This window comes from Misgurnus anguillicaudatus, chromosome 2 (assembly GCF_027580225.2).
Source record: "Misgurnus anguillicaudatus chromosome 2, ASM2758022v2, whole genome shotgun sequence".
Lineage (NCBI taxonomy): Eukaryota > Metazoa > Chordata > Actinopteri > Cypriniformes > Cobitidae > Misgurnus > Misgurnus anguillicaudatus.
Window position 1 is genome coordinate 41,244,134 of NC_073338.2, and position 27,896 is coordinate 41,272,029.

General features: G+C 37.1%; 3 protein-coding genes across 4 annotated transcripts in view; 1 reads left to right on the plus strand and 2 right to left on the minus strand.

Moving 5' to 3' along the window:
- Positions 1-8,868, minus strand: part of gbp1 (guanylate binding protein 1) — a 26,679-nt gene extending 17,811 nt beyond the window's left edge. For both annotated transcript variants that reach the window (XM_073855289.1, XM_055203189.2), the window contains exons 1-8: positions 8,729-8,868; positions 8,294-8,506; positions 4,353-4,480; positions 2,743-2,852; positions 2,421-2,629; positions 2,093-2,335; positions 1,798-1,946; positions 1,554-1,685 (exon numbers count right to left, since the gene is read on the minus strand). In XM_073855289.1, the coding sequence (XP_073711390.1) occupies positions 1,554-1,685; positions 1,798-1,946; positions 2,093-2,335; positions 2,421-2,629; positions 2,743-2,852; positions 4,353-4,480; positions 8,294-8,483 (1,161 nt within the window). In that variant the 5' untranslated portion in view covers positions 8,484-8,506; positions 8,729-8,868. The remainder of the gene's footprint in view (positions 1-1,553; positions 1,686-1,797; positions 1,947-2,092; positions 2,336-2,420; positions 2,630-2,742; positions 2,853-4,352; positions 4,481-8,293; positions 8,507-8,728) is intronic.
- The window catches only part of LOC129442906 (guanylate-binding protein 1), a 97,008-nt gene that overhangs the window by 28,074 nt on the left and 41,038 nt on the right, over positions 1-27,896 (minus strand). The gene's annotated exons all lie outside the window — the stretch shown is intronic.
- gbp2 (guanylate binding protein 2) lies at positions 8,794-27,480 on the plus strand. Its single transcript, XM_055203187.2, has 11 exons — positions 8,794-8,927; positions 9,100-9,296; positions 13,243-13,370; positions 14,249-14,358; positions 14,817-15,016; positions 17,867-18,109; positions 18,323-18,600; positions 19,012-19,224; positions 20,450-20,552; positions 24,902-25,095; positions 25,197-27,480. Exons 2-11 carry the CDS (start codon positions 9,104-9,106, stop codon positions 25,416-25,418), a joined length of 1,884 nt encoding a protein of 627 aa, XP_055059162.2. The 5' UTR covers positions 8,794-8,927; positions 9,100-9,103; the 3' UTR covers positions 25,419-27,480.

Below are 27,896 nucleotides of genomic sequence, written 5' to 3' on the forward strand. Positions count from 1 at the left end.
GGCTGCAGGAGGCGTAGTGATATTACGCACTGCCCGAAAATATTCCCCTTGGTTACTTACAATGGCAGCAGACTATTTTGGGGCAGTGCGTAATATCACTACGCTATTTTTATTAGCTATTCATTATTAGCTATTTATTATTATTAGCTATCTTTAGCATAATGCTAATGGTCTAATCTGATTCAATGGATTGCGCTAAGCTATGCTAAAAGTGGTACCGCCAAACCCGGAGATCGGCTGAATGGATTCCAAAACGGTAAGAATCAAATGTTTAAAGCAATACTAAAGAGTTTTTGCTCTGTGCTCCCCCTACAGGTTAGACACGTAATTGCCCATTAACCACTGTCGTAAATACTGCAGCATAGAGACAGAGCGCAGCGCGTCATAACCTGAAAACCACGCCCACCGGGGGGGAAAGCAATCCAACAGTCTCCATTGACTTTGTATTGCAAGAGGCCGCCTCCTTGTCATTTCTGGCTTATAACAAAAACTGAATAATGCCTAAAAGCTGCTTTGTGACAATATGTACAGCTAACAAGCCAAAGAACCCAGAAATAAGTTATTATAAGCTGTCGAGCCGTAAAACCCAGCCTTTAAGGAGAATAAAGTGGATCGCCGAGTACGTTTCCCCCGATTGGACGCAGTTTTACTAATAAGAGTACTATGAAAAGTTGCCTGTTTCTATTTCTGTGTCTAAACGCTCGTTTTTTGAAGTCGACAGCTTATAAAAACGTTTTTTTTTTTTTTTTTTGTCGTGTTAGATGTACACCTTGTCACACAGCAACTTTTAGGTATTATTCTGTTTTTAAGTTTAATCTGTAAATACGTTTTTATAAGCTGTCGACCCCAAAAAACGAGTGTTTAAAGACAGGCGATCCACTTTATTCTCCTTAAAGACTGGGTTTTATGGCTCGACAGCTTATAAAAATTTATTTCTGGGTTCTTTGGCTTGTTAGCTGTACACATTGTCACACCGCAGCTTTTAGGCATTATTTAGTTTTTTGTTATAAGCCAGAAATGACAAGGAGGCGGCTTCTCGCAATACAAAGTCAATGGAGACGGTTGGATTGATTTCCCCCCCGGTGGGCGTGGTTTTCAAAATTGCATAACTGTGCTCTGTCTCTATAGCTGGCTCCGATTGGATTGTAGGTCTGTCGTTAAGCAAGTTTTTGTAGTTTTCACTCGAACTACAGGACAGCGGCCCGACGGTTGTTAATTTCTTTAGTGCGGTTTTGGCCGATAGAGGGCTGCAAAGCAAATGTGAAAGGGCCGTTCATCCTGTTTCGAGTGGATGAACGACTGAAACTTTTTTGGAAACGTTATTTTAAGGTAAAAAACTCTTTAGTGTTGCTTTAACTCTAGGGGAGCTGGAAAATTAGCTTTTTCCAAAAAAAGTGGCACTTTAAACTTAGATAGCTACATGAACTGCAGTAGTGTTTACGTTAACACAATTATTTTTAATATAAAATATTTAAATGATGTCTCCATTATTATCAGATGTCTGCAGGCTTGTGTGTACGGGATGTTTGTGTGACTCTGTATATGAATCTTACCACTAGTTTCTTCAGGTATTCTCCTTTATCGTCTTTAAATGAGCGTTTCATGAACTCAGAGGTAGCCAGATTGCTCAACTTCTGATGCTCAGAGGTAAAGTCATTCACAGTTACAGGGAACTTGCTCTTCACCTGCAAAACAACCTTCATTTTATACTGTACTTTGATAATTTAGGCTAATATTATTTAATGTTATAATACAGATGTGTTTTTTTACTAATACACACTGTAATGCATGTCTTACTTTTTCCATCCCATTCTTATACACTTGTAAAGCTTCTTCAACAGCTGCCTGGTTCTCCAGATTTGCAAGAGCAACCACTGCATTTTCCAGACAGGGCACCTGTCCACTGCTGATCGTCTCTACATAAATCTGAGCCAAGTGACCGAGCACTGATAACAAACACACACACACAACAGATAAAAATAGATTTGATGGGTCATTAGATTTGATTATCACAATTAAAAATATGATGTATTTTATGTATACCGGTAGGCTGGATTAGTTTTAAACAATCAAATCTGATCAAAACACTTACATTTCCCAGTAACCCTGTGGCCCCCTTTCAGTGTTTTCACAGCACTTCTGGCAAAGATGTATTTACAGAAATGACCCGTGGCCTCTAAAAAACCTGGCACAAGCTCCTGCTCTTGAAGGCTCTCTAAACGCCCCATGTTTTCAGGTGAGGCCGGAGATGGGAACACAAAACACTTCCGGGAAGGGAAATAACTCCGGATACATTGACGAGGCAGGTTGTAGTCACTGGTTTTCTTATTCACACCTAAACAAGTAAACACATGACTTTTTTTGCCTTTCCAAATCCAAACATTTTTCACAAGGACATACTCAGAAAATGTCTAAAATACCTTTCTTCAGCTGAAGGGCAAAGTCGAGGTATTCGTCTTCTGTCACTTTCTTTCCATCAATTTCTAAACCCAAGGTGAAATCTCTCACAACCCAGACGAATGATGGGAAAAAGCACACAAACTGAGAATCTTCTTCCTCCTCTTCATCTGCTCCTTCTTGAGATGATGGTGACCTGATCTTGATCTGCTCGGTGAGCTCAGTAACATAGCTGCAGCACATTGAGGAATAACAGCTTGTAAGTGGACATCTTGTGTGCATGTACGTGTAAGAGTAGGGGGATCATGTGTGTAAGATGATGATGATGATGATGATAAAGGATACTGCAGCTGTTCAACTGCAACATTATCAATGGTTCCTCTGCTGTTGTACACAAGAGTGCTGCTGAGCAAAACCGCCAGACAGAAGATCCAGCCGTCATTCTGAGAGTCTCCCTGAAAGAAACAGATGATTTACATTTACTGTATTTACATTTTCTTTTATCAGTATGAGTGTTCTCTGGGAATCATTCCCATTACCCTTGCACTACTTATGCAATCCTCTACCAACTGAGCTACAAAAAAAAAAATTTTCAAGGACTTTCCAGGTCCAATACCCTCAAATTCAAGGACTAAATGTGGGGACACATTTCAAGTCAGAGCAAGGTTACATTGTGTTACCTTTTAAGATACATTGTTACAGTTCCCTTTCAAGGGAACTCACACTGCATCACTGCGGTGACACTTTGGGGACGCCTCCAGGGGTGTGTGCGCCTTAATCTGTATATCAAATTCAGCCAATGGTGAGGCTTAACGACAAAGATAGAGTTACGCGGGAGCCAGGAAGTATATCGCTATCTGAAATATTGCCATAGACGGTGTTACAGGGACGCAGGAAGTATGGCAAGGGAGACGCAACGTTCCTTCTCAGGGCACAACAGTCACATACATAACCCGAGACGTTTCCATGTGTCAAACACAACTATGCAAAAAAGCATTTTGGTATGAATCAACATTTGCATACAGAAGATATAAGCATTTAAAGCAAAAGTTTAGCGTCTGCTTAAAAAGTATAGAATTTTTATGATATTATCCTACACTAAACAGGGAATAATATGGATTTTTTCCCAGAAAACTTCTTGCATAAAATAGAATCAAGCACTTCCAATTACCTGTATTTATGTATGTATATTTTCAGAAACTTCCCACTAAAAACTAAAGACTTGGTTATTTTACCTAATATTATATTGTCATGCTTAGAATATAATGCTTTTGATGCTTAGGAGCATGCAAAGTTTACATTTGTCTCGGATGTCTACTTAAAATCCTAGTAAAATAGGAGTACACACAAATATTATTGATGATAAGCTATAAAAATAATAATATGGATAGAATAACTGCTGATAACCTCAACTTTCAAGTGGAAAATGGTCTGATGGTGCTTCTAAAGTCTAATTTCTATATTTGAATCTTTTTTTATACTTTAATCTCATAGTTAAACAAGTGAAAATATTTATTGTGAGACATGATTTCTAGACAGCAAACACTGTATTTGGCTGAACATCCTGTGAGTCAGCAAATAACAAATACCATTAACTAAACTAAATCTTGAGACATACCACAGACATACTTGTGGCCGGACCTGTTTGTGAAATCCAGGCTAAAGTCCCATAATCTAATCATTGATTAAAGATCAAAGTTTGACTCAATCATTGATTCGACATGAACCAAGTCAATATTAAAGATATCAAGGTTCTATTTTTACAGATTGGTTTTTATGTAGGATGATCTTATGTAGAAAACAGTAAATGACAAATAATTACTACAGACAGGGTCATATAAAGTGTTGCATCATTTTTAAACTAATTCCATATTTTGACTCATTCAGGTGGCACAGGGCTCATTAAATAATGCAACAAAACAAGATGTTGCAGAAGATGGAAACAATAACCTCACCTTGTCTATATCACCCAGTCCCTCTGTGTCCAGCAGCACCAGAGTACGCCCTGCTTCAGATGGGTGTGGGACACAACACATCCAAATGCCTTTGGTCTTTGACTCAATAGTGTTACCAAGAGCAAACCCTGAGGCAGACACATTTAAGAAAGAAGGTCACGTATTACCCTTTAAACATGAATACAGTCACAAGATGATAAAGCCTTGAGTACTTTATTTCAGGGCTATGAACCAGATTTTTTTCCTATTTGGTTTGTTCCGAACAGAAACAGTATTTTAACGTTTCCGGTTTTCGGTTTAACCCTAAAATTATTAGTCTACATAATTTTCCTTAAGTCTCTAACTTGTCATCGAACATTAAAAACGGCTACATTATGTAAGCGGCATAACTGTAAGTCTGACATGCCTAAATTTGTTGAGTGCACTTAAACACGCGTGCACACACACACAAACCGAGGACTCCAAATTCTTTTTCAGTGCTTTATTTGCCAAATGTATTTTAATGGACGACAGTATAAGACACAGTAGCGCAACTCTCAAATTTATACATCAAGAGTTCTGATCTTTGAAGGGCATAGGGATAATCACGTTTGATTGGAGTTGGACCGGACACATTCAACGCATGTCTGTCCGTACAGAAAATTGCTCACTTTAGCGCCATTTTGCAGTTAAATTGTTTAAAATCCCTTAAGTGTTAACATTTGCAAGCCTTTGAAACACGTGCAAATGATCAACTTTCACCCTATTCAAATTTGCGTATTAATTAGCAAGCGAGCCGAAGCGTGGGTCGTGATCTATACTGATCACGTATCAACTGCAATCCGTTACACCACTAATTAGTATTAAAAAACAAACTTGGGATACTTGGTAGCCTACAAAATTAACCTCTTATGATTGAGCATTAGAGACTTGGGCTACTTGCTGGTGGCAAGCTTCTAATTTCTCAGATGAGTCAACGACGACCTGAAGTGAACTTCACCGAGTATTGCACAGAAATCTTGTTGTAGAAAAAAAAAGAACTGTATTAACCTGTTACCATTATTTTAAATAAATGGTTCCGGAACATTTTTTTGTTTCTGGTTTCGTTTCTGTTCCTTGCAAAACATCAAAAGTTTCTGGTTTTCGTTTTGTGAACCGGTTCAAAGCCTTGCTTTATTTACATTTACATTAATGCATTCCACAGCAATGCATTCAACTTATACATGTATTAGTTTGTGTGTTCCCTAGGATTGAACCCATGCTACCAACTGGGCTACAGACTAAAAATGCTGGGTTGTTCAATCAATAGTTAAGACATTTTCTAGGTTAATTTAACCCAACGGTTGGGTTGGTCATAATTTTGTCCAACCATGTGTTGAGACCACCCTACGGAAGCCGAGAGAGGACATGCACTATTATTATTTTGCTTGCTTAATTTCTCGTGATCTCGAGATAACAAAAGTTGTTTTCTCGTGATCACGACTTAATTTCTCGTTATCTCGAGATAACAAAAGTTGTTTTTTCGTGATCTCGAGATAACGAAAGTTGTTTTCTCGTGATCACGACTTAATTATCTCATGATAATCCAAATGTCATAATGTAATTTCCTGTCAATATAATATTGAGTGTATTTTGAAGTGGACTGCTAATGTATATGAGTTGGGGTCTTCGCCGTAACCACACGTGTAGCTAATGTGTAGACTTAATAAATAAATAAATTTGGACGGTTCATGTTCGTGAATTTAGGGACCATCTCTAAAGTAATTCTGTACACGTTTCTATCTTCAATAGTATTTAACAGTTTATTTAAATAAATATCAACAATCTAAAAAGTGTGCATTATAGCTGACAACCACACAAACACGTTGGTTTTGTGACTGTTTGTTGACTTTCAGTCATTTCATTTAAATGCTGTTAAAAGTAGAAACGTGTATTGAGTAACTTAAAGACGGTCCCTAAATTCACCACTGTAAAATTGTAAATATTGACATCTATTTCCGCTTGAGCGAATCTCTGATCCAAGTAAAATCTCGTTTGTTCATCAATGCTAATTTAGCAAAATATGCTTTTGCTGTTTACAAACAAAACATCGAGTACACGTAAGCTTTAATCCCATCACAAAAATACAACTTTTGTTATGTCGAGATCACGAGAAAACAACTTTGTTATCTCGAGATAACGAGAAATTAAGTCGTGATCACGAGAAAACAAGCAAGCAAAAATAATAATAGTGCATGGCCTCTCTCGGCTTCCGTACCACCCAGCATTTTTTTTTGTGTATAGATTTTTTATATTACAAAGAAATCATAAAATAAATATTATATAGGGAATGTTAATGTACGTCACCGCAGTGTTGCATTATGGGACGTGGGCGCCATGTTTAGAGGCACCGACGACCGCTATGCCATTTAATTCTGGGCATGTTAAGCTAAAACTAGGTAAATTTGAAGAAAAACTGAAGATATCGAGAAGTTGAAAGAACAAGAGAAGGGACCCTATCGGGAGAAACTAAATGCTACTGCCAAAAAACTTTATTTGGACAAATAAACAACATAGATCCATATGATTTAGCAGCCCAAGACTGGATTACGGACCTCCGCTTACATATCTGGTCAATTACCTTGTTTTTGCAGGACTTTATTTACACTTTGCAGGAGTTTAAGAGATATAAATCCCTTCAAGCTTATAGTAAAGTGACACTTCTTCTTTTGGAGTCTTATGGTTGGCAAACCAGCTATTTACTGACAATGTGTTAATACCTACGTACCTTAATGATTCTATAAAATAATTTCTCCGTTGTATTCTGCGCGATGAATTAACACATGTTCAAAAGATGGCACTTCTGTTTTGGCCAAGTTATTAAAACAAACAAAATGCTAAATATTTAGCTAACGTTGTTATTTAAAGAGTCACAAGCAGTGGGTTTGAGCAGTTGCATTTAATAAAAAATATGTGTTACAATCGTCAAAATTGTCTAAATATTTATTTTTATAACTCATGTGTTTAGGGTGATCAGAAATGAATGAATGAATCAATCAATAACTTACATTTACAAGTTAGTTTGACAGTGTTAGCATAAAAACAAGACAATTTAAGTGGTTCTGCTTTTATTAATCACAAATTACTGAATGACTGAAAATGCATCGAACACACTCTCGCTGATGCAGGGATTTTTTTTGAAAAGTAAACGTTTTTCTCCTGATTGCAGCATGCAAACCACGCGATCCGGCGTCTTTTCGTCAGCTCCTGCACCGGCTTCCTTTGTTTTTTCCACGAATAAAAGCTGGAAAAACGTATTCCGTTGTTCAGTTTCCTCCCTGAACGATCGCGTGACTTGCTTGATCGAGCAGTACTGACCAAACATATCGAAGTTTATTAAAATCTCGACAGAAAATACAAAAACAACCTCCAATACATGAACTCAAATACAGCGGGATAGGACGCGTGCCTGCAAAGATGGCGGATTACACATAATCCAACACAGCGTGACGTCAACTCCACATTCCCTATTCATATAAATAAAAAAATAATAATATGTGAGATAAACAGCAGTCCCTGACATGTAAACAGAAGTAAGAAACCGAGTTGTGGCAAGAAAGTGTACAGGCCAAAATCTAGCCGGATGAGTGCTGTTTTCATCCTAATCCTATCCCACCCCAATCCTAACCCTAAAAACCCAACATTTCACGGGATTAGGCCGTAGCTGTATACTATCTCGCCAGAACTGCTACCTCTCGCGAGATTTGTCCATAGCTGTATCCCCTCTACCCAGAACCAAGAAACCGTTATGACTGCTGTGTGAAATACAAAGTAGTAGATAAACAACTGCTGCTGACTGGGACTATCCGTTTTATATTATTTCATTATATTTAAATATTCTCATACTTTACACAGAGATGGTTTTCAGGTGTCTTTATTATTGCATCAATGTACTGCATAAGAGTTTTAACAGGTTAACTCACCTGTCTGTTGTCCTGCTAGACGGTTCATTAGATAAGACTTTCCAGTACGATAGAGTCCTACAATAGATATCACGACCACCGGCTCGTTGATCCCATTTAAAACCTCGATGGCGTCTTTACAAACTTCGAGAGATCCACACACGTTCTTTACCAAACATATGGGCCGCTGCATCATTCTTGCTTGAGACATGATTCTTTAACGGCTTCTGTTTGCTAAAGGTAAAAAAGGCAAAATATTTAGCAAAAATTATGAATTGTTGTTTAAGAGTCTGTCAAATCAGTAAATGCAACACACATAACGTTACATAATCAAAATATGTTTTACTGTACCGTAAATGAAAGATCTTATCGATACGGTTCTTGTCAAGCCAGCGGTTTGAAAACATGCAGTATATACGATGCTATACGTGCAAAAGTAAACCACATCTTATTTACCATGTAAGTTAGGAGTTTCCTGTGTCCGCCCAGATTGAATTGGGTTGATGTTAAACGGATGATTTCTGAGAAAGCGCAGCTGTTCCAATTGTTGTCGGCGCAGTTTTACTTTTACTTTCACATTTGCAGTCTGTGGCCATACTGAGAGAGCACGCACGCCACGCCTGGTGATAAACAAAGCAAAACAGACCCTTTTTAGGTAAGTCTGGAATGTGTGCCTGTGTGTCTAGCCTTGTTGGGTTTGTGCTGTTGTTTTCTGAGCGTATGACTAGAAATCTCGCTAACGATATTTACTTTACATGCGCGTTGTGATAGTAAAAGGCGGCGCTGCGTACGGTCCCGTTAACGGTGCGTGTATTTCGTTTTCACAGAGCCATGGCGTTGGGAGGTCGCATGCCAGCTCCTGTGTGTCTGATTGAAAATGACGACAGTGGGACGCTGTGTGTCAGGAAAGAAGGCAAAGACATTCTGGATGGGATCACCGAGCCGGTGGTGGTTGTATCTGTAGTGGGACTCTACCGTACTGGAAAGTCTTATCTTATGAACCGGCTAGCAGGACAACAGTCAGGTGAGACGGCCTGCAGAATGGCCTTGTTTAAATGTATGCTTAAATTAGGAACAAATTCCAGTAAGAAAACAAAATCTTATTATTAGATTTAAAGGGCATCTATTATGCCCATTTTTACAAGATGTAATGTAGTCTCAGGTGTGCCCAGATTGTGTCTGTGAAGTTTCAGCTCAAAATACCCCACAGATAATTTATTATAGCATGTTTTCATCTGTGTACCTTTAAATGCAAATGAGCTACAGCTCCACACTCCTAACTCAGGCCCTGAGTCCCAATTCGCATACTATCCTTCCTAAATAGTATTCGAAACTAGAATTAGTACGTCCCAAATCGTAGTATGTTGAAATGAGTATCCCAAAGATACCCGGATGGTCTACTATTTCCGGTTTGAATTCAAAGTGCATATCAATGCACACACTAACGGCTAATATTGCCCACAACCCATTGCGTGCGGGAGGGAGGAGCTTAACCACACTGACCCTCTTGCTTATTTGTAGTAATACTGTGGCTGTACAAATGTTAACTTTATTAGTCCAACGAAGAAACATGGTTACTACACTTTTACTGTAGTAAAAGCATGGTTCATTTTCATCTGGGTATTTTTGAGTTATATATAAGTATAAAATACGTTAAACAATAGTTATACTATAAACTTTTTAATATTTTGACTTTAAAATAAGTAGCTTTCATTACACACATTGCACATGAACGTCAGAACCAGCCGCCTCACAAACGACCTGCGTTTAGTTCTAATGACGCTCTGCTTCACTCCTCAACTTGGTAAAACACATTGTAAAATGTATTGTGAAACAAACGATGAGAAAAAAAGATGGGAATAGTAAATAAAATTATATTTGACATAAGTTATAAGAATGAATTAAATATTGTTAAAAGTTGTGGTGTGTGTAACTAGGCAACCACGTTTTCGTTCACGTTGCATGACGTCATCGAAGTACGTCCCAGAACGTGCATACTCTTTTGCTACACACTCAAAAGTATGTACATTTTCCTCACAAAAACATTACATACTTTTAGGTCGTAGTATAAGTAGACGAATTGGGACTCAGCAAGGGTTTCCCAAACTAGAGTTCGCGAATATGGAAGGTATTTTTTGACTTTTTTAAAATGAATTAATTAAATTATAAAATAAAACATAAAATCGCAAAATCTGTCCCAAATTTGAAAATTAAATGCTAAAATAAAAATTAAAACATTAAATTTAATTATTTTATTTTAAGTGATGAAGCATCATTCCGGACAAATTGAAAAATGCAATTAAATTGATGATTTGACATTTCATTTTCCATATAAATTTGAGTCAAGACTGACAATATTAAAATAAAAAGGCAAACTTGAAAAGGAATCTGTAAATAGATTTTTAAAAGGCTTTATATTCATGCCCAAGCAATAATAGGTACAAAATTAAAATGTAAAGTTTTAATTTTATGTCCTTTATCTTAATTTTATTTATTGGTTTTCTTTTTCATTTTCGTTTTCATTTTAATTTTCAACTTGTATGCAAATTAAATGTTAATCAGTGGGTGGGGTTTACTTGCTTAAAAAAGGGGGGGATTGGCTGAAGCAGTGTTGCCAACTCAGCGACTGTGTTGCCAACTTAGCGACTTTATTGCTACATCTGGCGACTTTTAGACCCATTTAGACAAACTTAGCGACTGTTTGGATGAATCTTAGCTTCACATCTGTACATATAGGCTACTGTGTCGCTTGTACTGGCCCACGAGTGCCTGGGCTTGCTGTCACAGTGAAATGTATATATATAATTTGTTTAATCTGCATGTCATTTGACCATTACACAACACTTACCAGATTACCCAACAAATTACCAGATGTCCAATAACAGGTATTAATAACAACAATAACTATGTAAAGTACCAGTGATAAAAAAAACTAAAAGCTGAACTTGCAAATATGCTAATAAATTATGAAATATTTACTCAAAATCTCAGGGGCTACTTAAAAAAAATAGGTCAAGGGGCTTTGGCTGACAAAAATGATTGAAAACCTTTGCCCTAAGTAAAAGAGACAGTTTAAATAAATCTGATTCCTGTGAATACAGCCTGAGACAATATTATCTCACTATTGAGATATGGCAGGCAACGTAATCAGGGTTTCCCACAGAAAATGTGTTAGTTAAGGTGGTTTGTGGCCGGGGTCATGGCAATCAAAGGGGCAGGTACGTGTCATGATGAAAATATTTTTATTTAAAACACTCAAATAAAATAAAAATTTGAAGAAACTATGAACACATACTAGTTTATTGATGAATTAAATGTTTTTAACAGATACCTCTAACGGGAATAGCTGCGTCATGAAGTGAAACTAAAGAGTTAATAAACACAAACTGAAGCAGATTTGTCTGGCGAACAATGAAAGATGACATTGTTAAATTGTAAAAACTGATTATTTCCCACTATTAATTACATTTATCTTAAATGAGTGTAACTACTGTAGCATTTAAATAATGCACATAAATAACGTGAGCAACAATTATATTGAATCAACAGGTACGTGCAACCTAGCTAGCAGGTTGCTCAAACAACAAAAATCACCAGCTAACTTACTTTAAATTTGCAAGAACTATAGACTAATTCAATAACAGGCTTAAATAACCTCAAAAAAAAAATCCACTTACAGTTCTCAGAGACACGCGTTTTATCAACTGGCTATCCTCCAGACACTTGACAGAACAACCATTTTGGCCGTGTGGCGCGGATGCACGCTCACGGTGTAAAGCGCGTCCACGCTATTCTCCGAGATGTTTTATCAACTGGCTACTAGTTATCCTCTACAGGGTTTCCCGCAGAAAATGTGTTAGTTAAGGTGGTAGGGTTTGCCGCCACCCCGGGGGGATGTTGCTTCTTTGGCAAAATTAACCTAAAGTTAAGTAGTTTGCATCTCTGGGTTTGCTACGGTAAATATCCGTATTTTTTAATATAAGGACCCATTTTCTGTAAAAATAGCTTTGAAACAATATGCATTCATGTGTAAAGCACTATACAAACGCTCAAACATAGTGAACATAAACTCCCGCCTTCTTTCATTTAATTGGTTGGAATGCTTCTCAGTTCTGTAATGTGATTGGCTGGAATTTGCGTTTGTCTTAAGAAACACGACTTCTTAAAACTAAAAATTCTTGCTCGGTCGTGTAATTCCATTGGCTGGAAGTCGTTCAGCTGATTTTTTTTGTTAACAGGGTAGGGTTCCCCAGCTTAGGTGGGCCGCCCAAAACTGCAAAGTGCTGCGGGAAACCTTGCTCTAGACAGTGCCGGACCACGTCTTTCACTCATTTGGCCATGTGGTGTGCTCGCTCGTGGTGTAAAGCGTGTCCGCGTTATTCATTGAGATGCACTTGACCGCCTTTTGTGCAGCTAATTTTTTTTTGGATGACCTTGTTAAGGCAGTAGGGTTTTCCAGCTGAGGCGGGCCGCCCGAACTGCAAAGTGCTGCGGGAAACCCTGACGTAATGAAGGGCTGTCAGTCAGTGGCATTGGGTGGAGCTTTATCAGTATGATGTCACATTAACAAGAGAATCAAAATATTGTCTAATAGGACTGCTTTGGTTTAATGAGGATTAAAAAAAGAATGATTCATTTTTCATTGTATGGTGGTTGTGTTCACACTGTCAACAAACATTTATGTCCACACACTGTTCAAGAAAGTGTTGTAGTTTAGTAAATGCATTTTAAGGAACATTTTAGATTGTTTTCAAGATTCTTGTATAGTTGTATTTTTGTCAGGATTTATCAGTTTTAGCTGTTCATATAGACAATAAGGTTTATACACCTGTTCTGTGATGTAAGTTTTACATTTCCAGTTAAAAGGATTGTAATACCTAGAAGTAAACCATGTTAATATGGTTTTTAGAGGTTTAAAAAGTGCAAGACATTTTTATTTGCCATTGACCCTAATAATGTGACTGTCTCAGGCTTTGCTCTTGGTAGCACAATCGAATCAAAAACCAAAGGCATCTGGATTTGGTGCGTCCCTCACCCAAGTAAAAAAGGACACACTTTGGTGCTTCTGGACACAGAGGGACTTGGTGACGTACAAAAGGTAAGAACAGACAATTGGTATCCACAGTAACATTTTCATAACAACAATATTATTACCTTGCCTTTGGTTTCACTTTCTATTGACTATGATGACATTTAAATTGTGACCTTTCTGTAAAATCCCAGCTAAAGAATTTGTTTGTGTTTGACTGTTTTTTACATAAAATCATCCTAAAAAAACATTCTGTGAAAATATAACTTTACTGAGTGAGGCCATGACAAAGACTGAAATCATAGTGAAATTGAAATCAAATGTTGAGCCTTGTTATCTCAAATTTAGATTATATGAAGACTTTAGCCTGGTTTTCACAGATAGGGTTACAAATGTACGTAATTTATTGCGTTACATATAAGATAATGTACAGTCAGCCGGTTGTTATCGCAGAATAAATCTCGACAGGGTGATCAGTGTACATAATCTACATTTGGTTTAATCATTTGTAATATCTCATATATGTGATTAATTATGCATATTTATATTACATTTTTTGTAATTATGACACTGCACCTGTCAAATCCTGTAATGTTGCGACTGGCAAATTAGAATCCAGCATATAAATGATAATTTTTAAGTGATTTAACGGCGGGGTGCATGATTTTTTGAAAAACGCTTTGGAAAAGGGAGTCAGGCCGAGTACTAAAACACACTTGTAGCCAATCAGCACTGTTGTCTGGGTTGCGTATGTGTGGGGTGGGTCTATCAAAAGAAGGTCCAGATTCCAATGGGGTATAGGCATGTTTGTTTAGGTGATTTCAAATGTCAACATTGGATTTCAGAGATCATGCACCCCGCCTTTAAGTGATATGTTTGTTTGGTTGTTCCTTTGCTAAATTAAAACGTAGTAACCGAATAGACCTAATAAACTCTTAATGTTTCAGGGGGATGAGAAACATGACACATGGATCTTCTGTCTGGCCGTTCTGCTCAGCAGCACTCTGGTATACAACAGTTTAGGGGTCATTGACAACACAGCTCTGGAAAAATTGCAGTATCCTTCACACATAAACAAGTAGAGTCAGGATATGGAAAGTAGTATTCTCCTAGGGGTTAATGTTTTTAATTTAACATTTTTGCAAAGTTGAATTTTAAAAATTTTTATATTTATGAATTTTAGTATGTTTTAGTCAGATGCAAAATGCAATGCATTTCTATTTATTTACATGACAAGATGCTTTTGGTGTTCCCTGGGTTTGAACCCATGACCTTTTGCGGTGCAATGCATGAGCAAATGTTTTGATGAATGTTTATCATTTTTTAATGTTGATATTTCTTAGTTAACAATTACACCCACTGTAGTAAGTGTATTTCTTCAAATATGAATCATTTTAAAGTCTTCCTGAATTGGAATGGAATTTAAAAGGCTTTTTAAGTTCAGAATCTAATTATGGAACATAACATGCAAATCTGCCAACAGTGTTATTATATCCTGAATGGTACTTAATGTATCTATGTGTCAGAGCTGACGGAGCACATTCGTGTGAAGGCAAACCCAAGTCAAGACAAAGAAGAGGATGAGTCAGAGGAGTTCATGCGGGTTTTCCCATCTTTTGTCTGGGCTGTTCGTGACTTTACCCTGGAGCTGAAAATTGATGATGAATTAATAACATCAGACGAATATCTGGAGAGGTCATTGAAACTCAAAAAAGGTAAGAAGTAGACATAAACACATACATATACACCCAGACTAGCACAGTCTTGGAGACACTCCAACGTACAAATGCAGGAATATGACATCAGCCACTGCATTAGCCAGCTGTATTCAGTGGTGCTATTTTTAAACAACACAACAATGAAACTTTTAGATTTGGTTTAATACAATTTTAAAGAAAATGCTTGTCTGTTTACATTATGAGGCATCATTTTAAGTGGTTTAAGCATAAGATAAACTTAATACAGTTCAACCTAAATTTATCCCATAATGGCCTTAAAGTTGCAGACCATGTTGTCTGCTTATGTCATCCGTGCCTAAAACTGTTATCACCTTAATTCCTCGCATATCTGAGGAATCTTTCTTCTTTTTCACAAAGTAAAATAAATTTTGCGAATGAGGAAAAACAAGATGTTTAAGCTTAACTGAAGGCCAGATCTAGAAAAACCATGAACACTATCAAACCATCACACTTTTCCATCACACCAGCTTATACATGGAGGGGTGGTTTCCTAGACGGGGTTTATCCTAGTCCCAAAATGCATGTTTGTAAAAACTACTTAAAGGAACAGTATGTAAGAAATTTATATCAATTAATCATAAAATTGCCCTGATGTCACTAGACATTAAGAAATCATTTTCATTTTAAATACTATATCACTGACAACAGTGGTCCGGCCAGGATATTGTCATTTAAAAAGTGGAGTTGCAGCCCTCAACTGATGTTTATGTTGTCATTTTGTGTATTGGCCACCAGCTGTGTGATTGCAGTACCAGTTTTGGCCACAAGTTTTGTGATTGCAATACCGGTTTTGGCCACAATCCTACATACTGTTCCTTTAAATGTCATAATATAACTAAGGCCTAGTGCGGATTAATCTAAACTCTGTCTGGGAAACCACCCCTAAAAGTTTTATGAATAAATATTATGTTGGCACAGTTTGTATTAGTCTACAAAGCTATATGAAAACATGATTCCTTTAGCTCATGATTTACATAAATTCAACATTTTGCACTTGTACTTAGGGCTGCTCGATTATGAACAAAATCATAATCATCATTATTTTGGGAAATATGCATAATCACAATTATTTAACACGATTACTCACTGACTTTGAAAACATGCATTTATTTAACCATTTTATTAAGTAAGTGTACACGTGTCAAAGCAGTGGTGCCTTTTGACACAACAGTTAAAGGAACAGTATGTAAGAAATGTATATCAATTAATCATAAAATGGCCCTGATGTGTCACTAGACATTAAGAAATCATTTTCATTTCAAAAATACTTATATCACTGACAACAGGGGTATAGCCAGGATATTGTCATTTAAAAAGTGGAGTTGCAGCCCTCAACTGATGTTTATGTTGTCATTTTGTGTATTGGCCACCAGTTGTGTGATTGCAGTACCAGTTTTTGCCACAAGTTTTGTGATTGCAATACCAGTTTTGGCCACAATCCTACATACTGTTCCTTTAAGCAGCACGCAATTTATATTGTAATCATACAATCAATGTTTTTTCTCGATTATCTTGTTTTTGAATCAAGAATTGAAAATCAAAAATGATTAATTGCACAGCCCTACTTGTACTGTAGGTGATTTTTATTATACTGTATGTTAAAGGAAAACACCACCGTTTTTCAATTTTTCACTATGTTCTTACCTCAATTTAGACAAATTAATTCATACCTATCTTTTTTCAATGCGTGCACTTAATCTTTGTACAGCGCGTCGTGAATGTGTTAGCATTTAGCCTAGCCCCATTCATTCCTTAGGATCAAACAGGAATGAATTTAGAAGCCACCAAACACTTCCATGTTTTCCCTCTTTAAAGACTGTTACATGAGTAGTTAAGGGCGATTTGTGGTCGTGCGTAGGTCCTGCGGTGTGGCTACGGCGTAGGCTATCCGTAGCCTGTGCGTAGCTCTGCGTAGCCTGACGCGCACCTCACAAAAAAATTAACAGCGCGTCAGATCTACGCGGACCGCAAGCGCTGTGATTGGTCAACCAGAACCCCTCCCGTCAGGTAAAAAAAACTGCGTCATAGGTATTTCCGTTTGTGACGGTGAAAACAAAGATGAGCCAAGTTGAGGAGTGATTTAACTCAAACTGAAACATAAGTCGCTGTTTATTTACTTCCATCATTGCTGGTCTTCTCATATTATACACAACAAGTTGCTGTTTCTTCTTCGTTTGTGGGTTAACTTGCTAAGTTTCTTCTTCTTTCACGTTTGTGCTGCTACTGTGGTTACACGCGTGGATACTGCCTACCAGCGGTCGCGCGTGTGTTTGCACGTCGACGCGGATGACGACGCAAAAGTATAAATGAAAACCGACGCGGAACCTACGCCGTCGATGCTACGCCGTAGGACCTACGCACGACTATAACGAGCCCTTTACACGAGTTAGTATGGTGGCACAAAATAAAACCTGGCTACTACTATTTTTGTGCCCGAGTTTAAAGTGCTGCAAACTAAGTGCTCTTTCGCCATACAATATAGTTCTCATTTTTTATCTGCTCAAAAAATCGGCACGTTTTATTTTGAGCCACCATACTCGTCTAACTACTCATGTAACAGTCTTTAAATGGGGTAAACATGGGAGTGTTTAGTGGCTTCTGGTTTGGATCCTAAGGAATGAATGGGGCTAGGCTAAATGCTAACACATTCACAACGCGCTGTACAAAGATTAAGTGCACGCATTGAAACATAGGTATGTAATAATTTGTCTTAAGTTGAGGTAAGAACATGGTGAAAGATTGAAAAACTGTGTTGTTTTCCGTTAAGAGTATAAGAGGTAATCATTTATTTTTTAAAGTTTTTCAGAATGCTTTGTTTAATTTTAGGTACTTCACCGCAGATAGAGCGCTTTAACCTGCCTCGTCGCTGTCTGCGCCATTTCTTTGCTGTGAGAAAATGCTTTGTGTTTCCTCGGCCTGCTGGTGCAGGAGACATGAAAAGAATGGAGGAGTTGTCAGAGGATGACCTGGAGCCAGAATTCCTACAGCAGGCAAACACTTTCTGCAATTATATTTACAACTGTGCAGAGCCAAAAACCCTCAGCGGAGGTCGTACGGTTACAGGAATTGGTGGGTACCCTCCCAAAATCTGAGATTTTTTAAAGCATTGTTATGAATCTTAAAAGTGAAAAATCTGCCAGCACACCAAGACAGAATGCTTCTCTTCTATATTTAGTTTTTTATTTTTTTAATGCAAAAGCCTTACATATTTTGCATTTTAAGTGCAAAAATCTGTGAATTATAAATAACAAAAGTGATCGAAAGGGATTTGTTTTCTGACAGCTCTTGGTAATCTTGCTGAGGTTTACGTGGAGGCCATCCGCAGCGGGAAGGTTCCTTGTCTGGAGAACGCTGTAGTTTCTCTGGCAGAGATCCAGAACGGCCGTGCGGTGGAACATGCCATAGAGCTTTACATGAAAGAGATGTTCGAGCGCACTAAGCTTCCCATGGACCCTGCCGAGCTGTCTGATATCCACGAAAAGGCTGAGAAGCAAGCTGTTGACCTGTTTATCACCATGTCCTTCAATGATAATGAACAGAGTCATCAAACAGACCTCATGGTAACTAAAGACAGACCAAATTTAAGTGATAGTTCACCCAAAAATGAAAATTCTGCCATCATTTACCTTCGTTTTGTTTTAAACCTGCATGAGTTTCTTTATAACACATGAGAAGATATTTTGATAAATGATGGTATGCACACACCAGCTAGTACCCATTAACTTATAAAAACCTATACACTATAAAAAATACACAGCATTTTTGTCAAATCAAAATATATTTTATGTTACTTTAACTTAAACAATTTCAACTTAATTTTATAAGTTTTGTCAACTTTTCACACACCAAAGCCTAATATAACATAACTTTGAAACCACTTTATAACCATGCAAATTTGCAAAGGGAGGTCATACCGTTATCAAAAATATCTTTGCAAACTGTTGTACACTCTCTTTATTTTCTCTTTTTAGGGGAGGATCTATAATACTTATCAAGAGATGTGCTACCAGAATCAGGAGGAGTTTCTGAGACAGTGTGAGGATATTCAGCGTAATGTGTTTGAATCGCTGGAAGAAGATATTTCTGATGGAGTGTACATGAAGCCTGGAGGATACAAAGAGTACAAAGACTTACTTGCACAACTGACCTCTGTGTACAGAGACAGCACACGGTCAAAATTAATGGTACACGCATGCATTCTTTGACTTTTGTGAATGGTTACATTCAAAACAGATATAATCATGTTTTGCGATGTTGATAAATGACATACAAAATAACATGAATTTATGAAAAACAAAAAGTCCCTGTTGTAATATTCAGCTTAAGTTGGAACTGAAGCTGGTTTTTATCTGGCCAATAGAAGGGTGACCAGTTACAAAAAAAAAAAAACCCGCTTATTTTTATGCTGGTTTGTTGCTGGTCCAATATGGTCTACTAGTTTGCGCCAGATTATGATTACTGTAGCTTTGAAAAGTTTTGAGGATCTCATTTTATCTAATACAATGACAGATTATAGTGATCAAGGCTTTAAAAATGACATGACATATAAAACTAGTCCCAGATCTTTTATGCTTACGTGTCCTCTGAAGCCAGATTTATTTATGCTCACGCTAAGCACAAATGGAGGATGTTTATTTTAAGATTTAAAGCTGACACTGACAGCCGAAACAGTGACATGTTTACATTTTAAAAGAAATGGCACACCTTGTAACAACAGGACGTCTGGTCACTTTAGAGTCTATGAACGTGGGAAAAAACCTGAAGTCATGACAATAGAAAAAGTGCTCTTTAGATCAAAACACTTTGAAGAACCTGATAAACAAATTGAGCCTGTGTCAACATTTATGAGATATTTTTATTTTAAATGAATTATCAGTTTTATTGTTACCGCTTTCTCAGAATATTACAAATGATTTCTGCATGAAGGCAATATGTGCATGTCATTTTTATGTGAACTACTGTATTTTCTTGAAGGGACAGTTCACCTAAAATTAATATTTTGTCATAATTTATTCAACCTTATGTTATTCTAAATCTATATGAATTTCTCTATTCTGTTGAACACAAAAGAAGATATTTTGATAAATGATGGATGGTAAGCACACATTTGATGGTACCCATAGACTTCAATTGTAGGAAAAGAAACAAATACTACAGAAGTCAATGGGTACCGTCAACTGTGTGCTTACCATCACTAATCAAAACTTTTCATCTTCTTTTGTGTTCGATGGAGTTAAACAACATGTTTGTGAGTAAATTATGTCAGAAGTAACATTTTTGGGTGAACTATCCTTTACTACCACTATCTAAGCAAAACCCTTTGAAACATTGTAAACATGTAAAACCAATTCATGAGAAAAAGATGCTGAATCAACCTACTGTAATCACAAATGTTTTGTTTTTCTACAGAGTGAGGAAGTGTTGTGCAAGTATTTGAAAGCGAAGGAAGATGTCGGAAAGTTGATTTTACAGTCTGATCAGACTCTCAGCGCTGCCGAACACGAGGCCGAAGGTAAAATTCAAATCCGATACAACTACTCATTCAGTACCCTGGCACTTTTCCATTGTGTAGTATGGCCAGGTACAGCTCGGAAAGGCTCACTTTTGGGGGGTTTCCACTGTGTAGAGCACCTAGCACCTGATACTTTTTGAGGTTCCAAGCGAGATGTACCAGGAAAAATATATTTTTTCCTTATGCCTAAATTATGAAAAATATATGTGCTGAAAATGTTTTCACCAATATATTTTTGTCAATTTTTTGTATATTTTGAAATGTATTTAAATTTTATATATATATATATATATATATATATATATATATAAAATATATGCTTGTTACAAACCTATAAACATAAGTTTGAAAATGTTAAAATTAAATATACTTTTAACTGCAAATTCTTTATTAATTAATTTTATTTAATATTTTATACATACGTATACATTTTATACAAACTTTTATATTTTGGCAAGGAAAAATATAATATTTGCTATATGGGTTGTAAAATTAGAAATGTATTTGTTATATATTTTAAAATATATGCTAATATATGAAGATTAAAACTAAATGTATTTTCAAATCAAAAAATATATTCAATGCTTTTTTACTTTCTACAAAATGTATTTAGCATATATGTATAACATATTTTGGGCCAGAGAAATTTATTTTTTGCCATATGGGTAAAACAACTTGGTTATGTAAGTCAATTCATCTTACTATTTTAAATTTTGATTTGTGTATATTGACATACAGTGGGGCAAAAAAGTATTTAGTCGACCGCCAATTGTGCAAGTTCTCCCACTTGGAAGGATGAGAGAGGCCTGTGGTTTTCGTCATGGGTGCACTTCAACTATGAGAGACAAAGTGAGGAAGGAAATCCAGAGAATCACATTGTCTGATTTTTTGGGAATTTGTTTGCGATTTATGGTGGAAAATAAGTATTTGGTCAATAACAAAAAAGCAAGATTTCTTTCTCTCACAGACCTGTAACTTCTTCTTTAAGAGGATCCTCTGTCCTCCACTTGTTACCTGTATTAATGGCACCTGTTTGAACTTGTTAGCAGTATAAAAGACACCTGTCCACAACCTAAAACAGTCAGAATGCAAACTCAACTATGGCCAAGACCAAAGAGCTGTCAAAGGACACCAGAAACAAAATTGTAGATCTGCACCAGGCTGGGAAGACTGAATCTGCAATAGGTAAGCAGCTTGGTGTGAAGAAATCAACTGTGGGAGCAATTATTAGAAAATGTAAGACATACAAGAACACTGATAATCTCCCTCGATCTGAGGCTCCACGCAAGATCTCATCCCGTAGGGTAAAAATTATCACCAGAATGGTGAGCAAAAATCCCAGAACCACACGGGGGGACCTAGTGAATAACCTGCAGAGAGCTGGGACCAAAGTAACAAAGGCTACCATCAGTAACACACGATGCAGCTAGGGACCCAATTCCTGCAGTGCCAGATGTGTCCACCTGCTTAAGCCAGTACATGTCCGGACCCGTCTGAAGTTTGCTAGAGAGCATTTGGATGATCCAGAAGAAGATTGGGAGAATGTCATATGGTCAGATGAAACCAAAACATAACTTTTAGGTAGAAACTCAACTTCTTGTGTTTGGAGGAGAAAAGCTGAGTTGCATCCAAAGAACTCCATACCTACTGTGAAGCATGGGGATGGAAACATCATGCTTTGGGGCTGTTTTTCTGCAAAGGGACCAGGACGACTGATCCGAGTTAAGGAAAGAATGAATGGGTCCATGTATCGTGAGATTTTGACTCAAAACCTCTTTTGTCAGCAAGGGCATTGAAGATGAAACGTGGCTGGGTCTTTCAGTATGGCAGTGATCCCAAACATACTGCCAGGGCAAAGAAGGAGTGGTTTCGTAAGAATAATTTCAAGGTCCTGGAGTGGCCTAGCCAGTCTCCAGATGTCAACCCCATAGAAAATCTTTGGAGGGAGTTGAAAATCTGAGTTGCCCAGCGACAGCCCTAAAACATCACTGCTCTAGAGGAGATCTGCATGGAGGAATGGGCCAAACTACCAGCAACAGGGTGTAAAAACCTTGTGGAGACTTACAGAAAACGTTTGATCTCTGTCATTGCCAACGAAGGGTATATAACAAAGTATTGACATAAACTTTTGTTATTGACCAAATACTTATTTTTCACCATAATTTACAAATAAATTCTTTAAAAAATCAGACAATGTGATTTTCTGGATTTTTTTTCTCATTTTGTCTCTCATAGTTGGCGTGTACCTTTGACAAAAATTACAGGCCTCTCTCATCTTTTTAAGTGTGAGAACTTGAACAATTGGTAGCTGACTAAATACTTTTTTGCCCCACTGTAAGTTATAAAAACAAGTTGAAATTGTTTAACTTAATTTGTTAAGTTAAAGTAATATAAAAATATATGTTGATTTGATATCATTTTTACAGTGTGCTTTGTATAAATTCCCAAACTCCCTTTTAGTGGTGAAAAAAATATTCACAAAATCAAGGACATATTCTGTGGATATGCTCCGTTGTTGTGCTTTTGTTTGTATCATGTTTACCATGATGTCATGGCAGTAGAGGTGACACAAGTTCAACCATAATAATAACTCTATAACCCCACCCACTTTTAAGTATAGAGACAGAGCGCAGTTATGCAAATTTGAAAACCACACCCACCGGGGGGGAAAGCAATCCAACCGTCTCCATTGACTTTGTATTGCGAGAAGCCGCCTCCTTGTCATTTCTGGCTTATAACAAAAAACTGAATAATGCCTAAAAGCTGCTGTGTGACAATATGTACAGCTAACAAGCCAAAGAACCCAGAAATAAGTTTTTATAAGCTGTAGAGCCTTAAAACCCAGCCTTTAAAGAGAATAAAGTGGATCGCCGACTACGTTTCCCCCTAGTGGATGCAGTTTTACTAATAGAAGTACTATGAAAAGTTGCCTGTATCCATTTTTGTGTCTTTAAACGCTCGTTTTTTGGGGTCGACAGCTTATAAAAACGTATTTACAGATTAAACTTAAAAACAGAATAATACCTAAAAGCTGCTGCGTGACAATGTGTACATCTAACAAGCCAAAAAAAAAAACAAATACATTTTTATAAGCTGTCGACTTTAAAAAACGAGCGTTTAAAGACACAGAAATGGAAACAGGCAACTTTTTATAGTACTACTATTAGTCGAACTGCGTCCAATAGGGGGAAACGTAGTCGGTGATCCACTTTATTCTCCTTAAAGGCTAAGTTTTACAGCTCGACAGCTTATAAAAACTTATTTCTGGGTTCTTTGGCTTGTTAGCTGTACATATCGTCACACAGCAGCTTTTAGGCATTATTCAGTTTTTTGTTATAAGCCAGAAATGACAAGGAGGCGGCTTCTCGCAATACAAAGTCAATGGAGATGGTTGGATTGCTTTCCCCCGCGGTGGGCGTGGTTTTCAGGTTATGACGCGCTGCGCTCTGTCTCTATAAGCTGCAGTGGAAAAGCAAATCGAGCCAAAGTGAAGTGAGCCGAGTCGTACCACAAAAAGTAACAGATTTAGCGATCGATTTTTTTAGCTACAGTTGCGTTACTTCACATTTTCTTCTTAACTTCCTAAATATCAGTGGCGGCTCGTGACTGCTCAGCCGAGGGGCGCAAATTCAAAATGTGTGTTTGGAGTGTCATGCGTGTTTCTTGTGATTTCAAAATGTGTGTTTGTTGCGTCATGTGAACCATGTGCACATGGTTTGTCAAAATAAGTGCCTGCTGCACACGCGTCAAAACAGTTTATGATAAAAGAGACGCTCATGTTCACAAAATACATGCAAGACACTCCCTTAAAGGCGGAGTCCACGATGTTTGAAAAACGCGTTGGAAAAGGAGACGGGCCGACTACCAAAACACACTTATAGCCAATCAAATCAAATCAAATGCCGGGTTGCGTATGTGTGGGGCGGGTCTATCAACAGAAGGTCCAGATTCTATTGGGGTAGGGGCGTGTTTGTTTAGGTGATTTCAAATATCAACATTGGCTTTCAAACATCATGGACTCCGCCTTTAACAGTAAACTTTAATTACGCATAAGATCTGGCAAACGCGTCTAAAACCCTTTAGACGCGTCTGCAGCAGGCACTTATTTTCACAGACACGTGATGCACATAGGATCCCTCGATGCATAGAACACATATTTTGAAATTACGAACCACACATATTATGGGCTACATACATCTTGTGATGAACTTCGCATTGAGCGCCCTCGAAAAAAGAAGTCACCGGCCGCCACTGCTAAATATCACATTTTGATCTACCACTTTTGAATTAGTGGTGCCTTGGCTAGTTGAAATCAATGTTTTTGTCAATCTGTTTTTGTCTATGTATAGTGGAGAGGTTAAAGAATGAAGTTTTACAGCAGCGACAGAAAGGCCTAGAGGAACAGAACCGGTTACAGGCGCAGGCGTTTGAAGACATGCAAAGAACCCATGATGAACACGTGAATCAGCTTATGCATCAGATGGAGAGAGAACAAGAGAGATTAAGAAGAGATAATGAACGAGTTCTGGATGCAAAACTTAAAGTAAGAACATGGCTCTTAAGACTGTATGATGCTTAAACTTTTCTTGTTAAAGTCTTGTTTGTGTGAGCCAATTAAATGCAACGTTTTTTGTCATATTACAGGAGAGGGAAGCTCTTATGCAGCAGGGCTTTCAGGAGGAGGCTTCTCGCATGCAGAGAGAGATTGACAGCCTGAAAGCAGACATGAGGAGAGAAGAGGCGTCCCAACCGTCAGTATTTGGCACGGTTTTAGATACTGTAGGCACAGCAGCTACTATGTTCTTGCCTGGGTTTGTACCTAAAGTGGCCGGTATGGGTCTGTCCTTTCTCTCAAAGCTTTTTTGAAAATGGATGTGCAGTATTCATCTAAAGAATTATATTTACCGACAAAAATCTAGTTGCAGTCATTTAATTAGGTTTACTAGTTAGCTAGTTAAATTGCGATTGTATGTGAATTAGTCCGGAGAGGTGCTGCGCTCTCAAATGCTGTTTAAGAGATGCTGTTTTAGACTTAACACTTTTGTCTTTGTTCATTCAGAAACATATTTTATTTAATGTTTTTTTCTCCTCAAGTTACCTAATTTTGTTGATTTTTTTCTGGAAAACATTTAAGAAACTGACTTTCTGCAGTGCATCCAAAGCTAAAAAAAGTTCTCAAAAATACAGCACTTCCAAAAATTAAGCATTTTAGTAAACAGATTTCATTACTTTATGCATATCATATTTTTGAAAAGCTGTATAAAAATGATTTTTGTGTTGGTGATGATCAGTTGATCTCAGAGAAAATCTGCTGCACAGCGTTTTGCAGGAACATTTTTTCATATTATCACCAGCTGACAATCATGCACACAGAATCTCTTTTGGGTGGTTTCCCAGACCGGGCTTATCTTAGTCCAAGACTAAAATGCATGTTTAAGCTGCCTTCATTTAAAAACATCTTACACTGACATACAGTATCTTAACATATATCAGTGTCATTTTTTTGTCTCAAGATGCACACCAGTACACTGAAAAAAATTATTCATTGAATTTAATCAATTTTTTGGGGTGGGTGGTTGCCATCAATTTATTTAGGGTACATTTAAACAAAAGTTTTATTTTATTTTACTTTGCTAATCTTTTTTGTTTAAATGTAGCTTAAATGGATTGATTGCAACCACTTACCTTAAAAATTGATTGAATTCAATGAATCATTTTTTCAGTGTATTTTTTATTTTAAAGAATGTTTGTAAAACTACTTAAATGTCCAAATATAACTAAGGCCTAGTTCTGGCTTAACCTAAAACCTGTATGGGAAACCGCCCCTCTGAGCATGTACATTCATGGGTATGGTACGGCCTGACATGATGTCCGAGGATTCAGCTCAAACCCACGGCTCTATGGAGCTGGGTCTTCCAGGACACCGTAGGTTAACAACTGCAGCATCTGCAGCATATTATTACACAAACACGTTCATTTATGTTCATGGTTATTCGATGATTTATTAATTAGTATATATAGCTGCTTAATCAATTACAATCATTTCAGGTTTAAGCGAGTGATACAGTTTGCACGCTGTGTGTTACGTATGCAACACAATTACTTGTTTGTAAAAGTTTAATTTAACTATTCAAAGTATGAGAGCAAAAATGAAACCAATAAGAGGCTCTGATATTTCATCACCGGTATAAGATGTTGCCAGAAACTCTCAATCCTGTGGTAAAATCAGAGTAACTAACTTAAGAGGGTTACTGGCTACATCTATCACTATAGTCAATGTAGAGCTGTTACACTATTCACATGGGTTATTATTCGCTTTAAACTTTTAATTTAGGTCAATGATATTTCATGATCCACAATGTAAAAGTGATAAAAACCTGCAGTGGTGTTGTGATATCTTCATCTTGAGCCTCATGTGTCTCTCATGTTTCTTGTGTCTTATATGTTTTTATTTTTGTTTTAAATTGAGATGTATACATTATCTGGAAGCTGAGTAAATAAGCTTTGCATTGATGTATGTTTAGGATAGGACAGTATTTGACCGAGTTACTCTTTGCAAATCTGAAAAAAATTTAAAATATGGAGAAAATCCGCTTTTAAGTTGTCGAATGAAGTCTTTAGCGAAACAGATTACATGATAAATATATTTATGGTAGGAAATTTACATAATATCTTCATGGAACATGATTACTTAATATCCTAATGATTTGTGGCATAAAAGAGAAATCGATCATTTTGATGCATTCAATGTATTGTTGGCTATTACTGCACATGTAACTAGTGAACTTTGTGGTCCATGGTCACATACTGTATGTGTTACACACACACACACGCACAAATAAATTAAGAGCTGACTTAGAATTCATCAATTATGCAACACAAATTGTGTAATGTCTTTGAAAACCAATAAAGTCTGTCTAAAAATAAATGTCTAACTTCATGTGGTCAGATCATCTGGCTCACTGTTTGTTATGTGGAGGAAATAAAACTGAAATCAGATCTGGTTTTTAATTGTATAAGCAAGGTTTAAAATGAACTTGCCACACCTGCAGACATATGTGACTATGTCAAATCCAAGTTTAGTCTTATAAATTTTATAATCAAATTATGAGAATATGCGCATCAAAGTCATCGGCTTTTATCTAAAGTGATTTACAGTGCTTTAATGTACCCATTTTATTAGTATGTGTGTTTGCTGTGATTGAAACTCTCAACTATTGTGCTACTAAAAAATCACTTTACCAGTTGAGCTACAGGAATACCATCAGTGATCATTTAGCAGAACTATTCAAACCAGCATAGGACAATAGAAGATGAGATCTATAGTTGTCTATTTTTGTCATG

Coding starts and splice junctions, on each gene's coding strand:
- gbp2 (XM_055203187.2), top strand. CDS start 9,104: ATGGCGTTGGGAGGTCGCATGCCAGCTCCTGTGTGTCTGATTGAAAAT. Junction 14,359..14,816: donor ACAGCTCTGGAAAAATTGCA/GTATCCTTCACA, acceptor TACTTAATGTAT/CTATGTGTCAGAGCTGACGG. Junction 18,601..19,011: donor GTCATCAAACAGACCTCATG/GTAACTAAAGAC, acceptor TTCTCTTTTTAG/GGGAGGATCTATAATACTTA.